Source organism: Salmo salar, chromosome 12, assembly GCF_965601325.2.
Source record: "Salmo salar chromosome 12, fSalSal1, whole genome shotgun sequence".
Lineage (NCBI taxonomy): Eukaryota > Metazoa > Chordata > Actinopteri > Salmoniformes > Salmonidae > Salmo > Salmo salar.
The window spans coordinates 59,945,227-59,969,560 of record NC_138302.1 but is presented as its reverse complement, the minus strand read 5'-3'; the positions used below and the strand labels follow the sequence as shown (position 1 = coordinate 59,969,560).

At 41.5% G+C, this 24,334-nt stretch overlaps 2 protein-coding genes across 8 annotated transcripts in view; one reads left to right on the top strand and one right to left on the bottom strand.

Annotated features, from left to right (window-relative positions):
• LOC106565347 (ectonucleoside triphosphate diphosphohydrolase 8) overlaps positions 1–15,303 on the top strand; it is a 20,983-nt gene extending 5,680 nt beyond the window's left edge. For both annotated transcript variants that reach the window (XM_045691525.2, XM_014132346.3), the window contains exons 5-10: positions 7,674–7,833; positions 12,090–12,320; positions 12,873–13,139; positions 13,756–13,866; positions 14,123–14,254; positions 14,617–15,303. In XM_045691525.2, the coding sequence (XP_045547481.2) occupies positions 7,674–7,833; positions 12,090–12,320; positions 12,873–13,139; positions 13,756–13,866; positions 14,123–14,254; positions 14,617–14,826 (1,111 nt within the window). In that variant the 3' untranslated portion in view covers positions 14,827–15,303. The remainder of the gene's footprint in view (positions 1–7,673; positions 7,834–12,089; positions 12,321–12,872; positions 13,140–13,755; positions 13,867–14,122; positions 14,255–14,616) is intronic.
• LOC100196383 (Ras-related protein Rab-37) lies at positions 12,375–24,334 on the bottom strand. 6 transcript variants are annotated; one of them, XM_014132284.3, is made up of 10 exons: positions 24,055–24,334; positions 19,718–23,368; positions 16,966–17,113; positions 16,645–16,779; positions 16,426–16,507; positions 16,138–16,252; positions 15,898–16,002; positions 15,627–15,703; positions 15,369–15,480; positions 12,375–14,792 (listed from the first exon to the last, which is right to left on the bottom strand). In XM_014132284.3, the coding sequence occupies exons 2-9, from the start codon at positions 23,318–23,320 to the stop codon at positions 15,387–15,389; spliced, it is 4,359 nt and encodes a 1,452-aa protein (XP_013987759.3). In that variant the 5' UTR covers positions 23,321–23,368; positions 24,055–24,334; the 3' UTR covers positions 12,375–14,792; positions 15,369–15,386.

Genomic DNA, 24,334 nt, shown 5'->3' with positions numbered 1-24,334 from the left:
CTGTTCTGGTATCTCTAACTCTGGCATTCTATAGGCTCTACCTGATTAGCTAAACTGTCATCCATCATTTAAAGAGATGGCTCCTAGTAAACCAACTCTAGGGATAATATCTTGACTTAATATTTTAGCTACCATAATCATGTCCACCAAGTAAGTTGGGAACGCTTCTACCCATTTGCTATACTTATCTATTCTTGTTAAACACCCCTTCTTCCCCTCATTTCGGAATATCTCAATAAGGTCAATTTCCAACTGTTGGAATGGATATCTTACAAAAAAATTGTTTAAGTAATTATCCTCTAGGCCATCACTCTTTCCTAACTACTCTACTATACTTCCCTCCCCTTGATACATTGCTTAGCCTATGTATCAATATTGCTGCGTATCCATACAATGTCTTTGGTAAGATTAGTAAATTATCCTTATGTCAGACCTTCTCTTGTAGGATGCCCCCTTTCATTTTCCACATGTCCGATTCTCCCTGGGACCTTCATCCTCGGCTATTCTGTAACAATTCTCTGTCAAGTGTTTTATCTTCTTTAAGATTTATCTGTGCTGTTTTGTAAGGTTTTAAATGTCTATGTGCTTGTCTGTGTAAATAGTAACTTTTCTCTCCTTTCTTATTTCACCGGTTCTAGTCAATGCTACTATTTTGGCCTACTGTGCAGAATAGTGTCTGGGCAATGGTTCAGTGTCTAACACCTGAAACCAACTAAGCTTTCATTGTCCTTTTGGTTAGGGTAACAATTACTTTCAGCAAAATGATCATATCTCCTCCTAGCGAATTTACCAAACATAAACTCAAAATCAAAACTAAAATACATGCCTGCCAACGGAGCCGATAGTCTCTCCATGAATTAATATCCTAGAGCTAAGTGAACCAAATTCTCTTCCTATCTACACCTGCTGGCCCCCTCCTTTCTTCCTGCTACTCCCAACCCTCAAGGTTTCAGCAATGCCTGGGAGGATCTCTCCATCTGCCCTTCTATCTGTCTCCTGCTTTTTCTCATAATATGGGTTGTTTCCAAATATTGACTAAATGTCTCATTGTCTCCTTGGTTGCACTCCTGAGTTTTAGAAAAATCAACCTGTCTAGATATTGCATATCTACTTAAATTTATCACAATACCCTCAATGATCCTAGATCACCTACAGATGTCATATATCCCTGTCCTGTTGACCTAAGTCTACCATTATTAAACTTATTCACAACAAAATATGGTAATACTATTATATCAATTCCACAGCCTTGTTGTGTTAAATCTCTTACACTGAATTCAACAACAGCTGACTTCCTAAGGGAAAATAAACGTATCTAGATCATGTAAAAAATACCCCTGCTACTGGTCAAAATATTTTCAAATAACATAATCAGATCAAAATGACTAATCTAATTTACTCCACCAAGAAAAATTATTTTACCCTTATTGTTCTAGGAAAATAGACTTAAGGAAGCCTACCCTTAGTCTAAGGCTTTGCCCTTTTAGTCTTCTCATTGGTTCAAATGATCAATTGTGTCTAAGAACTTTAACTCCATAATAATGATCAGTTCTACAAATTCCCTTAAAATCAATATCACCAATGACCTTAAATCCACCATCCAAATGGCTTTTCAATGTGGCTGATCAGACCACACAGGGAAGCCACTAGAGGGGTCAAAAGTCATACCACCCTTTCTGAACCGTGTTTCTTACTACATTAGACAAATGAAGGCTAAGAACTTTATCCATATTTTGTATCCCAGGTTCCCAGAACATTCCCTATCAAAAGAATTTCACGTGTTTAATTAAAACTCAGAAAACAAAACTTCCAAAATGCCATGTGTGTATACCCCTTTAAGATTTCCTGGCTTCTAGGTGTACAGAAGGAACACTATTAGCTCTCCAATATAGCTTCTTGCGATACCTATCGGTTGAGGGACTGTGTTGATCTCCACTAATCATGTCTACCCAGTCTGTGATTTTCCTCCCCTGTGACACCCACTGGCCCATTTCCTCCCACCTTTCTGGGGGCTCCCTGGCGAGAGATACATGGGGGCTCCACCTTTCTCTGAACAATGTCTGGTCTTGTGGAAGTAGCTCCACTTCCACAGCAACATGAGTGCTGTCATAGTGTAACCACTTTAACCCTATAGTTCTCCCTGGGGTTCTAAGTAATGCCTCCTCATAGACAAGATCTGGACCTGGGCGTTTGTTATACCAGAGAGTACAGTGTAAGTCATCGGGTGACATTTTAATGAGTCCTGGTGCCAGTTGGTCGGAGAGTTCCATCAAGGTTTTAGGAATATCTGTTATCCCCCCCCTCAACAAATCCTGACTGTACCAATAACATGGTTCCCCGTCCCACAGATGACCATATTGTCTTTGACAACGTATGCCTTCATTCCCCTCTCAGTGGGAGTGACGGCCACATTCAGTTTAGTCATTACATCTCGGCCTAACAAGTTGACTGGGCATAGTTTAGATATTAGAACAGGGACAGTGGCTTCTCCCCCAGATGACTCATGTTTCAGTGTTATAGGATCAGATAACCGTTCCATGAATTGATGTCCTGATGCTGACCGTACTATTATCTGTTTCCCATGACTTTTTATCCCTTTGGGAGCCTCGTCTGCACAGATTGCTGTGCGACACGCCCCAGTATCACACAGAAATGTGATTCTCTCTCCCATTACTGTTAGTGTTAAATAGGGTTTCTGTTCTTGTTGTAATGCCAAATCAACTGTAGCCAATTCAAAAACTTCACAATCGTTGTTTATAACTAAATCCTGAAAATCCTGTGCTTTAATTTATAAAACTCTGATTCAATTACAATCTGTGTGTACTTGCTATTGATCTCTATGTGTGTGCTGTATTTTCCTTTGTCCATGTCATACTGGTAATTTTCTATAGGGTCCCAGAATAATTTCTTTCATGACTTTTGAGAGATCCATTATCCATCTCACACGCAATTATCCTCTTACCCCTGTGGAAACTTCCCAATGTGTCTATGTGTTGTACAATCTATGTGTATCTCTTTCTTGAAACTTTATCTATAGCGGTGACTTTTGATCGGACATTAGGTCGCATACGTATGCAACTATAAACTATTTTCCAGGGGTCGTAAAGCCCTAGTTAACAGCCTATTTATCTGTTGTTTCATGTAACTTTTGACAATAATATCTGTATCTCACTCTGCCATATTAGGTTTCCCTTCTTCAATGGATAATCAGACCTAGGTTGCGCCTCCGGAAGATCTGACCATCCCCTCCTAGACGTATTTAGACAGGCGACCTATATTAATGCAATCATGTCTCTGTCCTCCTCCCTCATAATTATATTACTATATTTCGCCTTCCAATTTACGTTTCCGGCCAATGTCTTTCCAACAATTTTACGTTTTAGGTACTCAACATTTAGCTAGTTTATATTGGTAGTGGCCTCAGATACCATGGAGTCATTTCGGACCCCTCCTCCTCCTGTTTGAACTTATACCCGATTCCTATCTTCCATTTGCACAGAATACTTGGTTCCCTTTAAAACATTTTTCTCCACACAAACTTATAAAGACAGGTCACCAGATGCAAACTCCCTTCCGGATAGTTCCAGCGTCTAACACCCAGAGTACATTAAAACCTCTACTTGCTCCCGCCTTTCACTCTCACATCAATCGCTTTTGCCTTTCACTCTCACATCAATCGCTTTTGCCTTTCACTCTCACCTCAATAGCTTTTGCCTTTCACTCTCACATCAATCGTTTCCTCATTTAATGCCAACACACAGTTGTATCCTTCATTCCATCATGCAATGCAGACACACAGGTGCATTACTAATTTCATCATGTAATGCAGACCTACAGGTGTATCACTCATTTCATCATGCAACGCAGACATTTAGGTGCTACCACTCATTCCTTATTTAACCTCTTTGGGATAGGGGGCAGTATTTTCACGGCCGGATAAAAAACGTACCCCATTTAATCTGGTTACTACTCCTGCCCAGAAAGTAGAATATTCATATAATTAGTCGATTTTGATAGAAAACACTCTAAAGTTTCTAAAACTGTTTGAATGGTGTCTGTGAGTATAACAGAACTCATATGACAGGCCAAAACCTGAGAAGATTCCATACTTGAAGTGCCCTGTCTGACAATTTGTTCTCCTTCTAGGGCATCTCTATCAAAAATACAGCATCTCTGCTGTAACGTGACATTTTCTAAGGCTTCCATTGGCTCTCAGAAGGCTCCAGAAAGCGGAATGACGTCTCTGCAGTCTCTGGGCGAAAAAAAGCAGGAGTTTTTGTGAGTGGTCAGGCATGGAACAATGACAGTGGGGTGCGCGTGCACGAGACGACTCCATGTTTTTCTTTCAGTCTATGAATGAATATAACGTCGCCCAGTTGGAATATTATCGCTATTTTACGAGAAAAATAGCATAAAAATTGATTTTAAACAGCGTTTGACATGCTTCGAAGTACGGTAATGGAATATTTTGAATTTTTTTTGTCACGAAATGCGCCCGCGCGTCACCCTTCGGATACTGACATGAACGGACGAACAAAACGGAGCTATTTGGATATAACTATGTATTATTTCGAACCAAAACAACATTTGTTGTTGAAGTAGAAGTCCTGGGAGTGCATTCTGACGAAGAACAGCCAAGGTAATCCAATTTGTCTTATAGTACATCTGAGTTTGGTGAGCACCAAACTTGGTGGGTGTCAAATTAGCTAGCCTGTGATGGCCGAGCTATCTACTCAGAATATTGCAAAATGTGCTTTTGCCGAAAAGCTATTTTAAAATCTGACACCGCGATTGCATAAAGGAGTTCTGTATCTATAATTCTTAAAATAATTGTTCTGTTTTTTGTAAACGTTTATCGTGAGTAATTTAGTAAATTCACCGGAAGTTTGCGGTGGGTATGCTAGTTCTGAACATCACATGCTAATGTAAAAAGCTGTTTTTTGATATAAATATGAACTTGATTGAACAAAACATGCATGTATTGTATAACATAATGTCCTAGGAGTGTCATCTGATGACGATCATCAAAGGTTAGTGCTGCATTTAGCTGTGGTTTTGGTTTTTGTGACATATATGCTTGCTTTGAAAATGGCTGTGTGATTTATTTTTGGCAGGGTACTCTCCATATATAATCTAATGTTTTGCTTTCCTTTTTGAAATCGGACAATGTGGTTAGCTTAACGAGAGTCTTGTCTTTAAAATGGTGTAAAATAGTCATATGTTTGAGAAATTGAAGTTATAGCATTTTTAAGGTATTTGTATTTCACGCCACGCTCTACCATTGGATATTGGTGAGGAGTTCTGCTAGCGGAACGTCTGTCCCTAACAGGTTTAAGGGTCTCTTTCCAAGATGAATAGGATAAACTTTTAACACCAAGGGCCAGAAAAGGTTGAATACATTTGGCATGTTGTCGATCCAGCATGGCGTTTGCCGTGTTCAAAACAACTGGAAATTCGGAACTGGGAAGTCTCAGACTTCAGTGAGTTCAAACAACTAGGAATTCTGGAAAATTAAACGAACTCCGACAGGGAAAATAAGTTTTGAACAGTCATCCAACTCGTAATTTCAAGTCGGGATCTCTAGAGTTCCGACCTGAAGATTACTGACGTCATTGTCACGTCCTGACCAGTAGAGGGAGTATTTGTATTGTAGTTTGTTCAGGACGTGGCAGAAGGGTGTTTGTTTCATATGGTTCGGGTTGTGTGTGTAGTATTAACCTGTTATTGATAGGGGGCAGTATTTTCACAGCCGGATAAAAAACGTACCCGATTTAATCTGATTATTACTCCTGCCCAGAAACTAGAATATGCATATAATTATTAGCTTTGGATAGAAAACACTCCAAAGTTTCTAAAACTGTTTGAATGGTGTCTGTGTGTATAACAGAACTCATTTGGCAGGCCAAAACCTGAGAAGATTCTGTACAGGAAGTACCCTGTCTGACCATTTCTTGGCCTTCTTTGCCATCTCTATCCATTACAAAGGATCTCTGCTGTTACGTGACACTTCCTACGGCTCCAATGGGCTCTCAGAAGGCGGCAAAAAGCTGAACCGTGGCTTTGCAGGCTCTGGCTGAAAAAAAGTAGTGCGTTTGGGTAGTGGCTGGTTACAGTACTGTGAGACTCAGGCGCGTGCCCACGTCGACCGAATGCTTTGTTTTCTTTCCTCTGTTCACCTAAACGCAGATTCCCGGTCGGAATATTATCGCTTTATTACGAGAAAAATGGCATAAAAATTGATTTTAAAGTAATCATACAGGTGCTATTCCCAAAAACAATGAATAAAGCTTACTAACCTTGTTATTTGCAGCTGAGTTTTTCAATGTTCATTGAATCTCGTCACCACCTCTGTCGCGTACCAGTTTGCCACCGGCCTGTAAAGAACCCACAGTAAAGGGCCAGGTCTTTGATTTACGGATATTTCATCCGCCCGTGCACGGTTTCGGTGTCTCCTTGGAACAACAGCGGCAGTTTTTGAGATCCGGCTCGAAGGACAAATTGTTAAAGGAATTTTATATCTTGATGATAATAATCAATAATCAATTCACCTTGACTAATGCCCAAGGTTTGTAAGACAATGGGTTAAAATAATTAGGCAAGGACTCAGCTTTCTGCAAAACGTTTCTGTAGCTTTATTCAGAGAACATTCTGAGGTCAGGATAACAAAACAGTCATTTTATAGTTCTTGCTTACTTACGCACATGCATTTACACACAAACTGTTGGTGACCTGCAACTCCCATTGACTTCTCACGCTTTTTATCACATTCTAGCTCAGCCTGTTCCTTTCCTTCAAGGTTAGGAAGTCTTTGAAGTTTTACTCCCTTTACCATCTGTTTCTGTAGCTCTATATACTAATTGCATACACACACATTTCTTTCCCTCTCCAGTGGTTCCTGGACTTTCTGGAACTAATCAGACCAATCGATCACTACACTGATCATTACATTGATTATTCATTAACCATGCTGTATGACTAATAATTCATCATGGTTTATTGATTCATTTACCTTTATTAGATAATTCTCTTATCAATATGTTACGAATTCTAGCTAGGTGGTTAACGTTTGCAAGGCTAGGGGTTAGGGTTAAGGTTACGTTTAGGAGTTAGGTTAACGGTTTAAGTTTAGAGTTGGGGGAAGGCTTAGCTAAAACGGTAAAGGTTAGGGTTAGGTGAAGGGTTAGCTAAAATGGTTAGGGTTAGGTGAAGGGTTAGCTAAAAGGGTTAAGGTTAGGGTTAGGAGACGTGTTAGCTAACATGCTAAGTAGTTGCAAAGTAGCTAAAAAGTATTAAGTAGTTGAAATGTTGCTAAAATGCTAAAGTTGTCTGATGAGATTTGAATTCGCAACCTTTAGATTGCTATCCAGGGTTGGTAGATGTTGAAGTTATACACCCACCCATCCACCATTCCGACCAACCACCCCGAAGCTTAACATATGGTACTAAATAGAGTGTCTTGGATTTAGGTACAGAATAATATGAAATGCTCTGAGACCAGGTTGAGGAAAACATCCCACTTATCTATGTGGTGACTATTTAACCTCCTGTACATTATGACTGGGTACTGTGTGCTCTTTCAGGCTGCAAAACTAGTTTTTTTTATAATAAATAAGCATTTCTGAAATTTACTTCCATTGTCCTGCAAGAGTGACTGAATATTGTCCTCTCCCCAGGCTACAGAATCAAACCCAGTCTGATCAGGTTTTGGAGCAGGTAACCAAGGTGATCCAGGGGTATCCCTTTGACTTTCGGGGGGCACGAATTCTCTCTGGGATGGAGGAAGGGGCTTACGGATGGATCACCACCAACTATCTACAAGAGGGCTTCATCAAGGTGTGTATAGGGCCTATAGAATAGGCAGTGGTGTAAAGTACTTAAATAAAAATACTTTAAAGTACTACTTAAGTTATTATTTGGGGTATCTGTACTTTACTATTTATATTTTTGAAGACTTTCACTTTACTACATTCCTAATGAAAATAATACACTTTTTACTCCATACATTTTCCCTGACACCCAAAAGTACTCGTTACATTTTGAATGCTTAGCTGGACAGGAAAATGGCCCAATTCATGCGCTTATCAAGAGAACATCCCTGGTCATCCCTACTGCCTCAGATCTGGAGGACTCACTAAACATAAATGCTTCTTTTGTAAATAATGTTGTGCACCCCTGGCTATCCGCAAATAAAAAAAACAAGAAAATTGTGATGTCTGGTTTGCTTAATATAAGCAATTTGAAATTATTTATACTTGTACATTTACTTTTGATACTTAAAACTTCTTCGGGATTGGTGTCCCTTCCATGGGACGGTTGAGCTAACGTAGGCTAATGCGATTAGCATGAGGTTGCAAGTAACAAGAACATTTCCCAGGACATAGACATATAATATTGGCAGAAAGCTTACATTCTTGTTAATATAACTGTACTGTCCAATTTACAGTAGCTATTACAGTTAAATAATACCATGCTATTACTTGAGAGCGCACAATTTTGAACATGAAGTTATTAATAAACAAATTAGGCACAAACTTTGCACATACACTGCTGCCATCTAGTGGCCAGAATCTAAATTGCACCTGGCCTGGAATAATACATTATGGCCTTTCTCTTGCATTTCAAAGAAGGTACAAAAAAAATGACAAAATAATGTTTTTTTTTTTCCTTTGTATTATTGTTTACCAATACTCGTGTTACATTCTCCTACATTCCCTTCACATTTCCACAAACTTAAAAGTGTTTCCTTTCAAATGGCACCAAGAATATGCATATGCTTGATTCAGGCTTTTAGATTTGGGTATGTCATTTTAGGCGAAAATTGAAAAAAAGGGGCGGATCCTTAAGAGCTTTTAAGTATATTTTTTCAATTAAATTGACTTTTGATACTTAAGTATATTTAAAACCAAATACTTCTAGACTTTTACTCAAGTAGTATTTTACTAGGCGACTTTCACTTGAGTCATTTTCTATTAAAAGGTATGACAATTGGGTACTTTTCCACCACTGAGGATAGGTTACACACACACACACACACCACACACACACACACACACACACACACACACACACACACACACACACACACACACACACACACACACACACACACACACACACACACACACACACACACACACACACCACACACACACACACACACACACACACACACACACACACACACACACACACACACAAAGGCCCATCTATGCAAGTACCCCTCGTTGCGGCACACAGAACAGGACGGCTGTGGGCAATAAGAGCTAAGACGCTAATATTTGTGTAAACTCTACATAGTGGGTGTCACTCAGAAGCCTGATACCTATGGATTGTGCACCCATGAAACAGGGTAAGACTGTACAGTGAATATAAGTATGCCCCCAATGCAATTATGCAGTCTAACTCAAATCAAAGTTTACTGGTCGTGTACACAGATTTGTAGATGTTATTGCAGGTGCAGTAAAATGCTTGTGTTTCTAGCTCCAGCAGTTGAGTAATACCTAGCTAAAAAAACACACAATTTCTTTTTACTTTTTGAATTAAGAAATGGTGGAATTAATCCAATTAACCCAAATAGCACTAACAGCAATCCAAATGCAATCTGTACCTCTACACCAGATGAATTTAAACAAGATACTGTAAAACAACCCATCATTGTAGCACTGTGTGATGATGGGGAGTGCCAATCATTAGGGATCCTTCAGTCAGAAGAAAGGACGACTGAACTGACAACCGAATCTCAGCAAAAAAAGAAACGTCCCTTTTTCAGGACACTGTCTTTCAAAGATAATTCGGAAAATTCCCATGCTTCAATTAACCATAAACAATTAATGAACATGCACCTGTGGAACAGTCGTTAAGACACTAACAGCTTACAGAAGGTAAGCAATTAAGGTCACAGTTATGAAAACTAAGGACACTAAAGAGGCCTTTCTACTGAATCTGAAAAACACCAAAAGAAAGATGCCCAGGGTCCCTGCTCATCTGCGTGAACGTGCCTTAGGCATGCTGCACGGAGGCATGAGGACTGCAGATGTGGCCAGGGCAATAAATTGCAATGTCCGTACTGTGAGACGCCTAAGACAGAGCTACAGGGAAACAGGACAGACAGCTGATCATTCTCGCTGTGGCAGACCACGTGTAACAACACCTGCACAGGATCGGTACATCCGAACATCACACCTGCGGGACAGGTACAGGATGGCAACAACAACTGCCTGAGTTACACCAACTGCCCGAGTTACACCAGGAATGCACAATCCCTCTATCAGTGCTCAGACTGTCCTCAATAGGCTGAGAGAGGCTGGACTGAGGGCTTGTAGGCCTGTTGTAAGGCAGGTCCTCACCAGACATCACCGGCAACAACGTGCCCATAGGCGAATCCACCGTCGCTGGACCAGACAGGACTGACAAAAAGTGCTCATCACAGACGAGTTGCGGTTTTGTCTCACCATGGGTGATGGTCAGATTTGCGTTTATCGTCAAAGGAATGAGCGTTACACTGAGGCCTGTACTCTGGATTGGGATCGATTTGGAGGTGGAGGGTCCGTCATGGTCTGGGGCGGTGTGTTACAGCATCATCGGACAGAGCTTGTTGTCATTGCAGGCAACGCTGTGCGTTACAGGGAAGACATCCTCCTCCCTCATGTGGTACCCTTCCTGCAGGCTCATCCTGACATGACCCTCCTGCATGACAATGCCACCAGCCATACTGCCTGTTCTGTGCATGATTTCCTGCAAGACAGGTATGTCAGTGTTCTGCCATGGCCAGCGAAGAGCCCGGATCTCAATCCCATTGAGCACGTCTGGGACCTGTTGGATCGGAGGGTGAGGGCTAGGGCCATTCCCCCCAGAAATGTCCAGGAACTTGCAGGTGCCTTGGTGGAAGAGTGGGGTAACATCTCACAGCAAGAACTGGCAAATCTGGTGCAGTCCAAGAGGAGGAGATGCACTGCAGTACTTAATGCAGCTGGTGGCCACACCAGATACTGCCGCTGGTGGCCACACCAGATATTTTTACCCCCCCTTTGTTCAGGGACACATGATTCCATTTCTGTTAGTCACATGTCTGTGGAACTTGTTCAGTTTATGTCTCAGTTGTTGAATCGTGTTATGTTCATACACATATTTACACATGTTAAGTTTGCTGAAAATAAACACTGTTGAGAGTGAGAGGACATTTCTTTTTTTGCTGAGTTTATATGATTCTGAGGGAGGGGTACTGAAACATTGGATATGAGGGCATTGCACTCATTCATATTATAGATATAGAGTGAGCTATGTCAAGAATCCAGTGCATAAATAAATATGCAGTGTGTACAAACAGTGCAACTAAAATGCAATAGTAGTAGAAATATTAGAATGAGATGTTGGGAATACAGTATTGAAATACATCCAATACATCCACAGTGTGGTTTCAACAGTTGTCAAACTAATTCATTATTGTATTTAATTAAAAATTATGTAACATTCCAACTTTGTTTAGCGTTATTCTAGTCTACACTTTCAACGAAGGACTTATTTTAAAGGCGAACCGCAAATTCCATTATTGTGGCAAATTGTTATTGTGGTTAGCGTTCAGCAGAAGGACAGACAACATTGGCCAACGTACAGAAAGAAATTACGTAGAACAAAAACATGCCTCTGATTCTAAGGAATCATGTCATTTCTATTCATGGCATTCCTATCTGCAATGTTCCAACATGCCCAGGAAAACCCACAGCTATTTACAAACCCTGCTCATCACTTGTCTGTCTGGAATGCCTCTGCAAATGAAAAAAATGTGGTAGGAGGGGGCAGCCCGGGACGGCGCCGCCCACAGTTTACCCCCAAACCATTCCTTGGGCAGCGGCTTCTCCATCTACGAGGTTGAGTCAAAGTGTTAACCTTGACTGAGGTATTCCAACTACAGAGGCTCTGTCTCCTCAGACAATGGTATCAAGCTTGTTTGGGAAAAATTAACAGATGTTTGTGGATATACAGTAGGAGCACCATTTGTTACCACTGTAATAACCTGTTATATTGGTGAATTGCAGGTCTGCAGTTTAAAACTATTGCTAACACACAGTATTTGTGCTTCTCCTAAGCAGCACGGCTTTGAGGGAGGATGGGTGCGTCCTAAAGGAAGGAAGATCTGGGGTGCCCTGGATATGGGAGGCTCTTCCACCCAGATAGCCTTTACTCCCGGCCAGCCTGTACGGGACCCTGCCTCCGCCCTGGGACCCAAGCTCTATGGTTACCAGTATGAGGTGTACACACACAGCTACCTGTGCTATGGCAAGGAGCAGACCATGAGGCAGCTACAGGTTCATCTTCTCAAGGTAAGTAGCCGCCTGGTCGCCAGTTCGATGAAACTTGAATAAATTGCAGAAAGGTTTCAGGTAAATCAAATCACATTTTATTGTTCACATACACGTTTAGCAGATGTTATTGCAGGTGTAGCGAAATGCTGGTAATAATACCAGGTAAACTCCCCATACACGTAGATATTGTATAAAACCAGTTTTCAGGAAGAAAAAGCAAACAGACGGTAGTGTTCTAAAGAAAGATAATGAACAAACAAAGATATGATGTTTTGGATCTTCCTGAAATGAAATCCAAAGAAAGGTAATTTGGGAAAAGGATGTTTGGCATACCTTTTAAATATGGATCCAAAATAATTTAATAATTCATTCAAGTTGGGATATACAGTATGTGACATTTCGGCCTTACCCAGGCCTTCTTTAAGACACATTATACATTTATTTCGGCCAATTCAGTGTGGAATTGCCCTAAAGCTGTTTGACTGAATGTGTCTCAGTTGAGTCAGAAGCATTTCATGGCTGCCTTAGGTAAGTTCTTGTACGATTCAAGCAAACTTCCTCCTCTACCAGATGAGTGGGTCTACCCGCCCAGTCAACCACCCCTGCTACCACCTGGGTGACAACCTAACCCTGACTCTGGGTGACCTCTATGACTCCCCCTGCGTGGTCAGACCCGTGAACTTTGACCCAGCCTCAGTGGTCACCTTCACAGGTACCAGTGAGCCACTTCAGTGTCTCAACCAGATAAAGAACATCACGAACCTGGCTGCCTGTTCCCTGGCCCCCGACTGTGGCTTCAACGGGGTCTACCAGCCCCCTGTCATTGGAAACTTCTTTGTGAGTATTCGTCCCATATCTATGCAAACCCCACTCAACTGGCACTCCAGGAAGGCTCAATTGAACACTCCAAGTATTTGAAATATGTCTAACAGTATATACAGTGTACAAAATATTAGGAATGCCTGCTCTTTCCATGACAGACTAGGTGAATCTAGGTGAAAGCTATGATCCCTTATAGATGTCACTTGTTAAATCCACTTCAAATCAGTGCAGATGAAGGGGAAGAGACAGCTTAAAGGATTTAAGACAATTGTGTATGTATGCCATTCAGAGGGTGACTAGGCAACACAAAATATTGAAGTGCCTTTAAAAGGGGTATGCTAGTACGTACCAGGCGCACCGGTTTGACTGTGTCAAGAACTGTAACCCTACTGGGTTGTTTACCGTGTGTATCAAGAATAGTCTATCACCCAAAGGACATCCAGCCAACTTGACAACTCTGGGAACCAATGGAGTGCTGTGGAATGCTTTCGACACCTTGTCGAGTCCATGCCCTGACGAATTGAGGCTGTTCTGAGGGCAAAAGGGGGTGCAAGTCATTATTAGGAAGGTGTTCCTAATGTTTTGTACACTCAGTGTATATCGTCACCATCATTCTGTTCCCTTTCCCCAGGCTTTCTCAGCATACTATTACACCTTTGACTTCCTTGGTCTGGCTCCTCAGTCCTCTCTGTCTCAGGCTACCACCACAATAGACACTTTCTGCAAAAGGACCTGGAACTCGGTGAGATACAGAGACCTCTGCTGACCTTTCACATTGCCGGTACACTTCCTTGAAACGGTATACCAGTACACAGATTCATCGAATCATACTCAAATCACATGCTAAACAGGTGATTGAGAATGAACAATGAGTATGAGCATCCATAACATGTCATTCTTTTTAGCACAGATATCAATCCACAGTAGCCTACAAAATTTACCTCGTAATGATCTAATTTCCAATGTTGCTACAACATGCTTAATAACTCTTTTGGCAGCTCAAGAAAGAGTATGCTGTAAAAGACAAGTACCTTCGTGATTACTGTGCCTCAGCCAACTACATAATGACAGTACTACTAGACGGCTACAAGTTCAACCAGACCTGGGGAAACATATACTTCCAGAGACAGGTGTGTTTAACTGTACAGCATATGTAAAAACGTCAACATCCTATTGAAAGATTTCAGGACACAAAATGAATGAAATTATACCACAGAATAAACTCAATATTCTTATGCGGCAGTCAATATTAATAGACGTGCTTCCCTAATGAAGCTGTGTATCTATCATATACATACACACAGGACAGTGGAGGCTGCTGAGGGGAGGACAGCTCATAATAATGGCTGGAACGGAGTGAATGGAATGGCATCAATACCATTCCACTTATTCCACCCCAGCCATTACCACGAGCCCGTCCTCCCGAATGAAGGTGGCACCAACCTCTTGTGATACAGTATATATTTATATATACATCATCGGTGTCTATCAGGTGGCAGACACAGACATTGGCTGGACGCTGGGCTACATGTTGAACCTGACCAACCTGATCCCCTCAGAGCTCCCCCTGGTGGTGACAGGTGTGCAGCGCAGCCAGTGGGCAGCAGAGGTCTTCTTCATTGTGTTTGCTGTGTTCCTCAGCCTGATGGTACTGGTCCTACTGTGGCTCTGGAACCCACAGGACGGACGAGGTAACAAATGACAATCGATGAAATCACACTCTGAACGTCTCTGTCTTCTAGTCTATATAGTGATGAGATACAATGTGATAATGTGATGTAACAGCAGCTATCAAGCACTGTGTCAATAAGAGCGGAACGGAAGTGGCAGCTCCTGGAACTCCCAGTAATAGTTAAATAAATAGTCATATTTTCTGTCAATATGACTAATTATGGAGGCAGTTGAATGTATTAGGAATTTATTAGGCATTTATAAGCTGCATAGCTTGATGTTTTTCCTGCAAATAGAAACCCTACAACTATAATATATAACTATCTACTATAAATGAATAGTGTTGGTATGAACATATACCTCAATGATTTTATATTTCTCCCCCCCATAAACAGTCATTGAAGTACCAAAGGGAGGATCATTTCAAGTGTCACATCACTATTACTACATGACTTGTTCAATGCATTTGATATATTACATTTAGAAATAAAATACAATCATAAGGGCGTATGAGGCATAAATGTGTGTGTGCGTGCGTGTGCGTGCGACTGTGCTGCAGATTGTGAGATGTACCAATCTTCTCCACCTTGATCAGCAGCAGCCTGATTTCTTCTTTGGGGGTTCTTTCTGCAACACCAAGCTTCCCTCTTCTTGTCGTGTCTCCTCTCCCAACTGCTTTATCGTCCTTGAAGCAACACACACCAAATCAATGCTTGACTATGCACAGAGAGTCATTTTCCACACGCAGAAGATGACAATGCGCAAGACAGACAACAGCCAAATCCACACAACACAAACAACAGCTTCTACATTAAAGTCTGCATGTCTTACCTTGCCAGCGTTTCCATAGACAGAGTCACATTGTCACCTGTGGCAGCACTACACTCCATAAAGAGCATGCCGTACCCCTGTAAGAGTGACATCAATAATAGTATTGTATTTATGATGAATTATTTAAATCCTGCTTTGGTACACACCTCAATTTCAGCACCAGCTACAAAACTGTAAAATACCCATTCAGAACACATCCCATACCACATGTTAATCCTACAGCCCAGTTTCCCAAATTCTGGCTGTTCAAGTTACAGTAACATTAACATACCGTTGCCAGGTTTTCCCCTTCATGAGTCTGAACCTCTCGTTCTAGATTAGCACAATCAGCCTTGTTCCCAAGGAGTATAACAATGACGTCATCTGGGGCCCCCTCCTACAAAATACAAAAGTTAATGACGGTACAATAGATACCAATGGAAAAACAGTGAATCCTGCAAACAATTGTTTGTGTTGTTACATAGTTGTTCTTTGGTTCTAAAATGAAAGGCATGATTTAAATGCCCCCTACCTGAACGCAGTTGACCCAGTAGCGGATGTCACAGAAGCTCTGAGAGGAAGTGATGTCATACATCAGCACTAGACCCTGGGCTCTGTGGAACACCTGCCTGGTGATACTGTGATACCTGGGGAAGACAGTAAATAATAAAATGTTACAATAGTCTAATATGAATGTAATTATATACGGACAAATAAAAACACACACATGATGGGTTCAAACCAGAACAGAGGAACAGATTCTGTATGGATGCATGATGTACAATGACCAACTGTGATGAACTTAGGGCTAGAGTGTCACCTTTCTTGACCTGCAGTATCCCATAACTGTAAAGTCACTGGGCTGCCATCCACTGTCACAGGCTGTATACAGGTATCAATACCTGCTCAGAACAGAAACAAACAAGCATGAAACCAGACATGAATGAGCAGCACAGTAATATTGTACCATGGTGTTTGTTTCTTCACACGACATGGAAGGGCATGGTGCCAAACATACAAATAGGATAATGATACTCACCAATGGTAGCATAGTGGTCCATACAGAACTCGCCACTTTGGAAGCGCTTCATGAAGGAGGTTTTGCCCACACTGCTGTTCCCAACCATCACCACGTTGTAGGGGTTTGATCTAGAGCCATTGCTTCCTAAGGTACCTGGAGGGGGGGATCAGAGAGACTGGTCTATTACAGTCACTATCACTTCTCTGATCTCACTCAAAGTCAAGTGGAGCAAAGGGCCTCAACAACGCATCTCCAGCAAATGAATTCCAGGTTGACTTACTTACTCAAGACTAACCTTATACCCTGTGTACTGCCTCACTGCTGCCATTCAATTCTTACCAGATGGCTGTTTCTTCTTCTCTCTGGTGACCGGGCTCTTCTCCACACGCTCTGCCTTTTCTTGACCTCTTTTATTCCCATGGCCTAGCTGTGGAGCTGCAGCCACTTGTTCAGACCCTCCACTCAAAGCAGTGCTTGAGGGAACAACCTTAGACAAATAGAAAACGTTATCTCTCAAAACTAAAAGGATATGCTAATCTCTTCAACATGAAATGTGTGATACTGTTGTGTGTTCAATATCCTACATACTATCTGGTATACACAGTTCGTAAAACATTTAAATGTAACAAATTAGAAGTTTAACATACGTGCCTTCAGAAAGTATTCACACCCCTTGACTTTTTCCAGATTTTGTTGTGTTACACCCTGAATTTAAAATAGAGCAGGTTGAAGTTTCTCTTCACCTTCACTTTGGAGGACTATTGTGTTATTGAATGACTCAAAATCCTCTGGGATGGTTGAAGCATCTGACTCAAAGAATTGATATGACAAATGCCTAGAGCTGGGAAATGTGAAGGACTCCGCCTCAGCATGTTCACTTTCCCGCCTCCACTCTTCCTGTTTCTTCCACTCCTGTGCTATTATGTCACTGGCTTACACACAATACCCCCCTAATGTGAAAGTGGAATTATGTTTTTAGAAATGTTCACTCATTAATAAAAAATGAAAAGCTGAAGTGTCTTGAATCATGAACTATTCAACACCTTTGTTATGGCAAGCCGTTTTTTTTTTGTCCCATCGCTGCAACTCCCGTACGGACTCAGGAGAGGCGAAGGTCGACATTGTAGTTACTACACAATACTAACCTAAATGACAGAGTGAAAAGATGGAAGCCTGTACAGAATAAAAAATATTCCAATAAGGCACTAAAGTAAAACTGTGATAAAGAAATGATTTTATGTCCTGAATACAAAGCGTTATGTTTGGGACAAATCCATCACAACATCATTGACTACTACTCTTCATATTTTCAAGCATGGTGGTGGTTGCATCATGTTATGGGTATACTTGTCAGCGGCAAGGACTAAGGAGTTTTTTTTGTATGATAAAAAGAAATGGAATTGAGCTAAGCACAAGCAAATCCTAGAGGAAAACCTGGTTCAGTCTGCTTTCCAACAGACACTGGGAGACAAATTCACTTTTCAGCCGGACAATAACCTAAAACACAAGGCCAAACATACACTGAAGTTGCTTACCAAGACGACATTGAAATGTTACTGAGTGGCGAAGTTAAAGTTGACTTAAATTGGCTTGAAAATCTAATGGCAAGACTTGAAAATGGCTGTCTTGCAATGATCAACAACCAACTTGGCAGAGCATGAAGAATTTTAAAAAGAATAATGTGCAAATATTGTACAATCCAGGTGTGCAAAGTTCATGCTGACCAGAACGTCTGCCATCACGCACATGTTGATTTGTCCACCCACACCAAACGTGATCAGCAGGTTGAAATATCAAAACGAACTCTGAACCAACTATATTCATTTGGGGACAGGTCGAAAAGCATTAAACATTTATTGCAATTTAGCTAGCTAGCTTGCTGTTGCTAGCTAATTTGTCCTGGGATAAACATTGGGTTGTTATTTTACCTGATAAAATGGTAAGCCGAGTTTGTTTCTAGTAATCTCTCCTCCTTTAGGCTTCTTCGGATGGGTTGGACACATTTCAGTGGACTTTATATGATGGTTGGCGACCAACTTTAAGGTGCATTACCACCACCAACTGGACTGTGGACCTCAGTTCATATTTCAATCACCCCAGTGGGTAAATGCTCCTCAAAACCAATGAGGAGATGGGAGAGGCAGGACTTGCAGTGCATCAAGCCTCACAAATAGAACCAAGTTCTATATTAGCGCCTGGCAAAGCAGACGCGTGCGAGCAGTGTGGGTGCGGTGATTGAATAACATGTATGTGTACATTTATTTTGCAACGCGTGCGCTGCAATATAAATGTACACATATGTTATTCAATCACCGTAGCCAGGCGCTAATTTAGAACTTGATTCTATTTGTGACGCTTGACGTGATGCAAGTCCTGCGAGCGGTCTGGTAAGCAACCAGAAGGAATCACAGCTGTAATCATTGCCAAAGGTGATTCTAAAATGTATTGACTCAGGGATGTGAATACTTATGTAAATGAGATATTTCTGTATTTCAAATGTAAAAACAAAATCTAAAAATCTTAAAACATGTTTTCACTTTGTCATTATGGGGTCTTGAATGTAGATGGGTGAGGAAAAAAAATACCTATTTTATAAATTTTTAATTCAGGCTGTAACATGTGGAAAGGGGTATGAATTCTTTCTGAAGGCACTGTATTTTGAAAGGTTAGGGCCGAGGTCAGACTTACAGCCTATGAACAATTTCCTAGTATATATATATATATATATAAAAACATATTAGACAAAAGGTAGAAGTTCAAACAAGTTCCTCTTTCTGGGGCGGCAGGTAGGCAGGTAGCCCAGTGGTTAGAGCATTGAGCCAGTAACCGAAACATTGCTGGATCGAATCCCCGAGCTGACAAGGTAAAAATCTGTCGTTCTACCCCTGAACCAGGCAGTTAACCCACTGTAAGCCATCATTGTAAATAAGAATTTGTTCTTAACTTGCCAGGTTAAAAAATAAATAAATCCAATGAGCCTACCGATAAACACATCAAATTCCTAGTTGTGACAATTCTCTTTTCTTTATTATAACATTTTTACATACGTCAAGAAGGCTATGAGAATCATTTGTAAGGAATGCCACAGTACCTCCATGAATATTGTCTCCTTCTCTGTGCTCTTCCTCTCCTGTTGGTCCTCCAGACTGACAGCTTCAGCCCTGCGCTCCTCTTGAAATCTTTCCGAAATAACATTGACGTCCGGATCTCCAATGACTTCCCCTCGAACCTCTTCCCCTGTTACCTTTTCTCCTGTCTCCTGCTTTTCTTCCTCTGAGTGGAGTCCACCTGGTGTCCGACGGGTAGAGCCCATCTTTCTTCTCTTCCCTGTAGCTTTGGATTGACCAACATCCTTGTGAGATTGGGAACTCAGAGAGAGAGAGAATTCCGAAGGAAGACTGGGGCTTGGTGTTGAAAGGTGTTGTTCCATGTAAGCAGTTTGGGCGAGTCTATGAGAATCTATACAAACCATATCACCTGACTCTTGGGCTGCTAAACCACAGGGCGTTCGGTTGCTTTCGCTCTCAGTGGCTATTTTCACTTCTACCTCCTCCGCCTCTCTAACTTCGTTAGGTTCTACAAGCTCAGACTTTAAGGCAGATTCTCCTTCTACTACTAAGGTCTCTGTCTCTGTCACCTGCTCCACTGTCACCGTTTCTAGAAGTTCCTCAAGCTCAGTCTTTTCTATGCTAGACTCAATTTCTACTGCTATCACGACCGCTCCTACATCTTCTATAACCTCTGTATCTTTTTCTTTCTCATCCTCCTTTCTCTCCTCTCCTTGTCTATCTCGAAGAGTCCTGCGAGTGGAACCCATCTTCCTTTTCCTCTGTGGAGGGCCTGTCGTTTCTTTCGGACTAAGAGAACTCTGCAGTGAGGGGGGATCTGGAGGGGAGTCAGTGTTTTCTCTTGATTCACAGAGTGTTACCTCCAATGATGTTTCTTCGTGTTGCAAACCAGAGACGTAAGGATTTGAGTTCAGTGTGTCATTGGTCAGGTAGGACTCTACAGTGGGAAAATCAGGGTTGCGAAGAGTTTGGCTACTATCAGTCAACTCGGATTCACTTTGAAGAATGAGTTGTGTTGGCATGGATTCATCATTTATGATTGACTGTCTCTTACTATCCATTTCGTTACCATCCATTCTTCCCTTTTGATTTAAAGTACTGACAGAACAGCTGAGGTCAGTCAGGACATTCTCATCTCTTTTTTCTCCTTCGTTCTTCTCTTTACCAGCGCCATCTTTTGATTCCATCAACATTTCAAACTCCACGTCCTCTCCCTTGTCTTCTATCACCTCCGTTTTTTTTATTTCTTCTTGTTTTTCCTCTGTGTCCTCTTCTCTTTGTGCAGGATGCCTGCGAGTTGACCCCATCTTTCTCCTCCTGCTTGGAGAGGAATTCTGATTGGAGTCTGTGTTTGCTGCATTATCACCTTGGTCCTGAACACTCTGCAGTAAGGGTGGTTTGAGAAAGGTGTTGGTGCTTTTATCCGAGTATAAAGCTTGAACGAGTTGACTAGCAGAGATATTAGGATCAGTGCTCAAAGGCTCATCTGTTTGGCAGGGCTCTGTTGTGAGAGTTGCGCCATCATACGTCATTTGGCTGCCAACACTCACTTCATTTACAAGCAACACGTGATCACTAACTTCCCCCTCGCTGAGTAAAATGACTGATGTGTCCAGTCCGCCTATGGTATTGGAGTCAGTGTTTGCATTCTCCTCATTCCCTTGAATACTCTGTAGTAATAGTGGGTTGAGAAAGGGGTTAGTGATTTCCACACATGGAGTATGGATGAGTTGACTGGGAGAGATATTGGGATCAGTGCTCGGGGTGTCATCTGACTCAATTGTAAGAGCATGATTATATATTATTTGGCTGCTGTCACTCACTTCAGAATCATTCACAAGCAACGTATAATCACCAACTTCCTCCTCGCTGAGAAAAGGGTCTCCTGATTGTTCCAGTCCAACACTGAAGACCTCCAATGGATCAACTATGTGGGCCATGCTTGTTTCACTGTTGCTCTCAGTTTCTATATTGCCAGTTTCTATAAATACAGTGGCTCTGTTGTCTTTGTTATACAATTGATCCTCAATACCAAATGAATAGATGGCATGGTCAAAAGGGGTTGGTTCAATCAGAACATCCTCTCCTTTCTCATCATCTGCTCTATGCTCCGGTTCCAATAACATCAGAGACTTTTCCAATGTTTTAACACCGAATCCTTCCACTGTTCCCATGTCCCACTCTAACTGCTCTCCTATCTCTTCTATGTTTTCTGTGTCTTCCTCTGTTTGGAAATTCTCCTTTTCCATCTGCTCGCCTTCCTTCTCGTCTCCACTGGCGCTGCCTTTAGGCTCCATAGACATTTCACGCTCAGTCTCTTCGATGCCACACACTTGTTCTTTTCCCATGATGACCTCTTCACCCTCACCATAAAGATAGCGATATTTACGTATCTTACTCTCTCCATGTTCTTCCACCCTGCGAGTGGAACCCATCTTTCTTCTTCTCCCTGGAAAGTTGGATCCTGTGTGAGCACGTTCGGCATGACCCAAAGAGCTGTCTAAGGGAGTTGATTTTAAAAAGGAGGTGATATCTTCACTTCGCTCAGGTTGATAGCTTTCTACATTGTCTAGTTGTCTTAAATGAGGTCTATATGCCAGTACTATATTTTCTTCAACTATCAGATCAACAAAATCCTCTGCTTCATCTCTTTGGTGCAATGCTTCCTGATTGCCTGGTCCAATAGAGTTAATATCATCTTGGACTTCTGACTCATTTAGATCAGGTTGAAGTTTCTCTTCACCTTCTCCACTTTGGAGGACTATTGTGTTGTTGAATGACTCAAAATCTTCTGTGATGGTTGAAGCATCTGACTCAAGGAATTGATCTGATGAACGCATAGAGCTGTTTAATGTGGAGGACTCCGCATACTGAATTTCCTGCCTCCCCTCTTCCTGTTTCTTCCAATCCTCTGCTATGGGTTCAGCAGTGAATCCTTGAACAGCTTGCAATGCAAGGTCAAGAGACAGATGGGGGAGTGAGTCAGTTCCAGGAGTATCTTGAAGCAATTCACTGCTATAACTAGCCACAGCTTCACTACTAGGTTCAGTATCCTCACCAACTTCCTCTTTACATCTGTCATCTGATTGGTCGGGTGTGTTAGAAGCAAACAAAAGAAACTCACTTTGACTTCTGCTCTTAGTGTCCATTTCAATTTTGTTTGGTCCCAGGAGCCCTTCAGTGTTGCTGTGGGACTCATATTCCACAACGGATGCCTGAAGTTCTAAGGATGCTTCTGTGTCTCCAGTTTCGTCATGTTGTTTCTCCCCAAAGTCTGTCTCTTCTTGTTTGCCTTTATTCCTACGAGTAGACCCCAATTTCTTCCTCTTCCCTGCGGTGTCAGGTGATTGTAGTAGATATGGGTTTTCAGGTTGAGACAGCTGTGACTCTGCAAGGTCATTTAGTGATGGATCAACATCTTCCGCGAATTGTGGTGTTATTGAATATAAGCCCTTTGATGAGAAAAGGTCTGTTTGTATGGTTAATGAAACTGAATCAGCCCCAACTCCTTTCCTTTGCCCTGACGACATTTCCGACTCATCGTTCTTAGTCTCATTTTCATCTTGATTCCGAGGGCGTCTTCGTGATGACCCCATTTTCACTTTTCTTGATTTCTTGTCAGACATGGTTCTTCCTATACCACCACACAGACGGTAGGTTGTTAATCCTTAAACCTTGATGGAATTAAAAAGGCTTCCAGTTATATGCTCTTTGCATCTTTTACACAATACAATTACTTATTGTGAAGGTACCACAAAAGTTTAGGCACTAAGATGTTTAAGCCGACACTCCCAGTTATGTAACTAATGCACTAATGGTTGGCTGAAAAATAATTTAACTCAAGGCCAAGATTAGACACGATATTCACAAAAGCTAAGGCAAATACACATTTACATTAAATGCACCAACTAATAATCACAGCGGGGTTATCAATTACATGTAAGTTTTGCAAACAATAGGTTTGCAACTACCCCCCATTTTAAAACACTGTGTGATGAATAATTTCCTGTTTCCAGTGTCAACAACACCCCAGAGTCTCACACAGAAGTCTCTCAAGACATCCGCATTGCCTCTCAACTGCTCCGGCTTATTGCCCAGGGTCTGGTTTGAGGAAAACATTTTTAAAAACGCAGATCAAACTGCCTACTCATAATTCTCAAATTCAAATGTCCTTTTTAAAAGGAGTTTTGCAGACATCAGTAAATGTAGATGCTGGTGTTTTCATTGCTGAAACCATGTCATCACAAATGTGTTTAAAGAATTGTAGTCAGTGTAATACCTAATCTTTTGAAAAATTCCAATGCAAATGAACCCCTGACATACACCTTCCTCCAACAACCACAATACTTGATGTACTCACCTCCAGAATCCACTACCTTCACATGAGATGTTCAGGAAATGCTTTAAAAAAAAAAAAACACCTCCAAAAACACTATGGTGTCATGTCCTAGCTAGTACAGCATGCCAGGTTTAACTGTTCTGTTGAAACCGTTTCCGATTTCAGCAACTGTGACCAAAGACTTCCTGTGCAATTGAGACTAGCACTTATGTCGAAACAAACTGTACTGCGCAAACATCCTTGTACAAAAAGGATCCTTCCTGAAACTGCTAAACTAATAGCTTTGAGGCAGTTCTGGTCA

Bases quoted from the DNA above. Each gene is read 5' to 3' on its own strand.
- LOC100196383 (XM_014132284.3), bottom strand. From the start codon at position 23,320: ATGTCTGACAAGAAATCAAGAAAAGTGAAAATGGGGTCATCACGAAGA. The intron at 16,780-16,965 runs GTAAGAATTGAA...CCCCCCCTCCAG, and splicing joins GAAGAAGAAACAGCCATCTG to GTACCTTAGGAAGCAATGGC. The intron at 16,003-16,137 runs GTAGGGGGCATT...TGTATTTTGTAG, and splicing joins ACTGGGTCAACTGCGTTCAG to GAGGGGGCCCCAGATGACGT.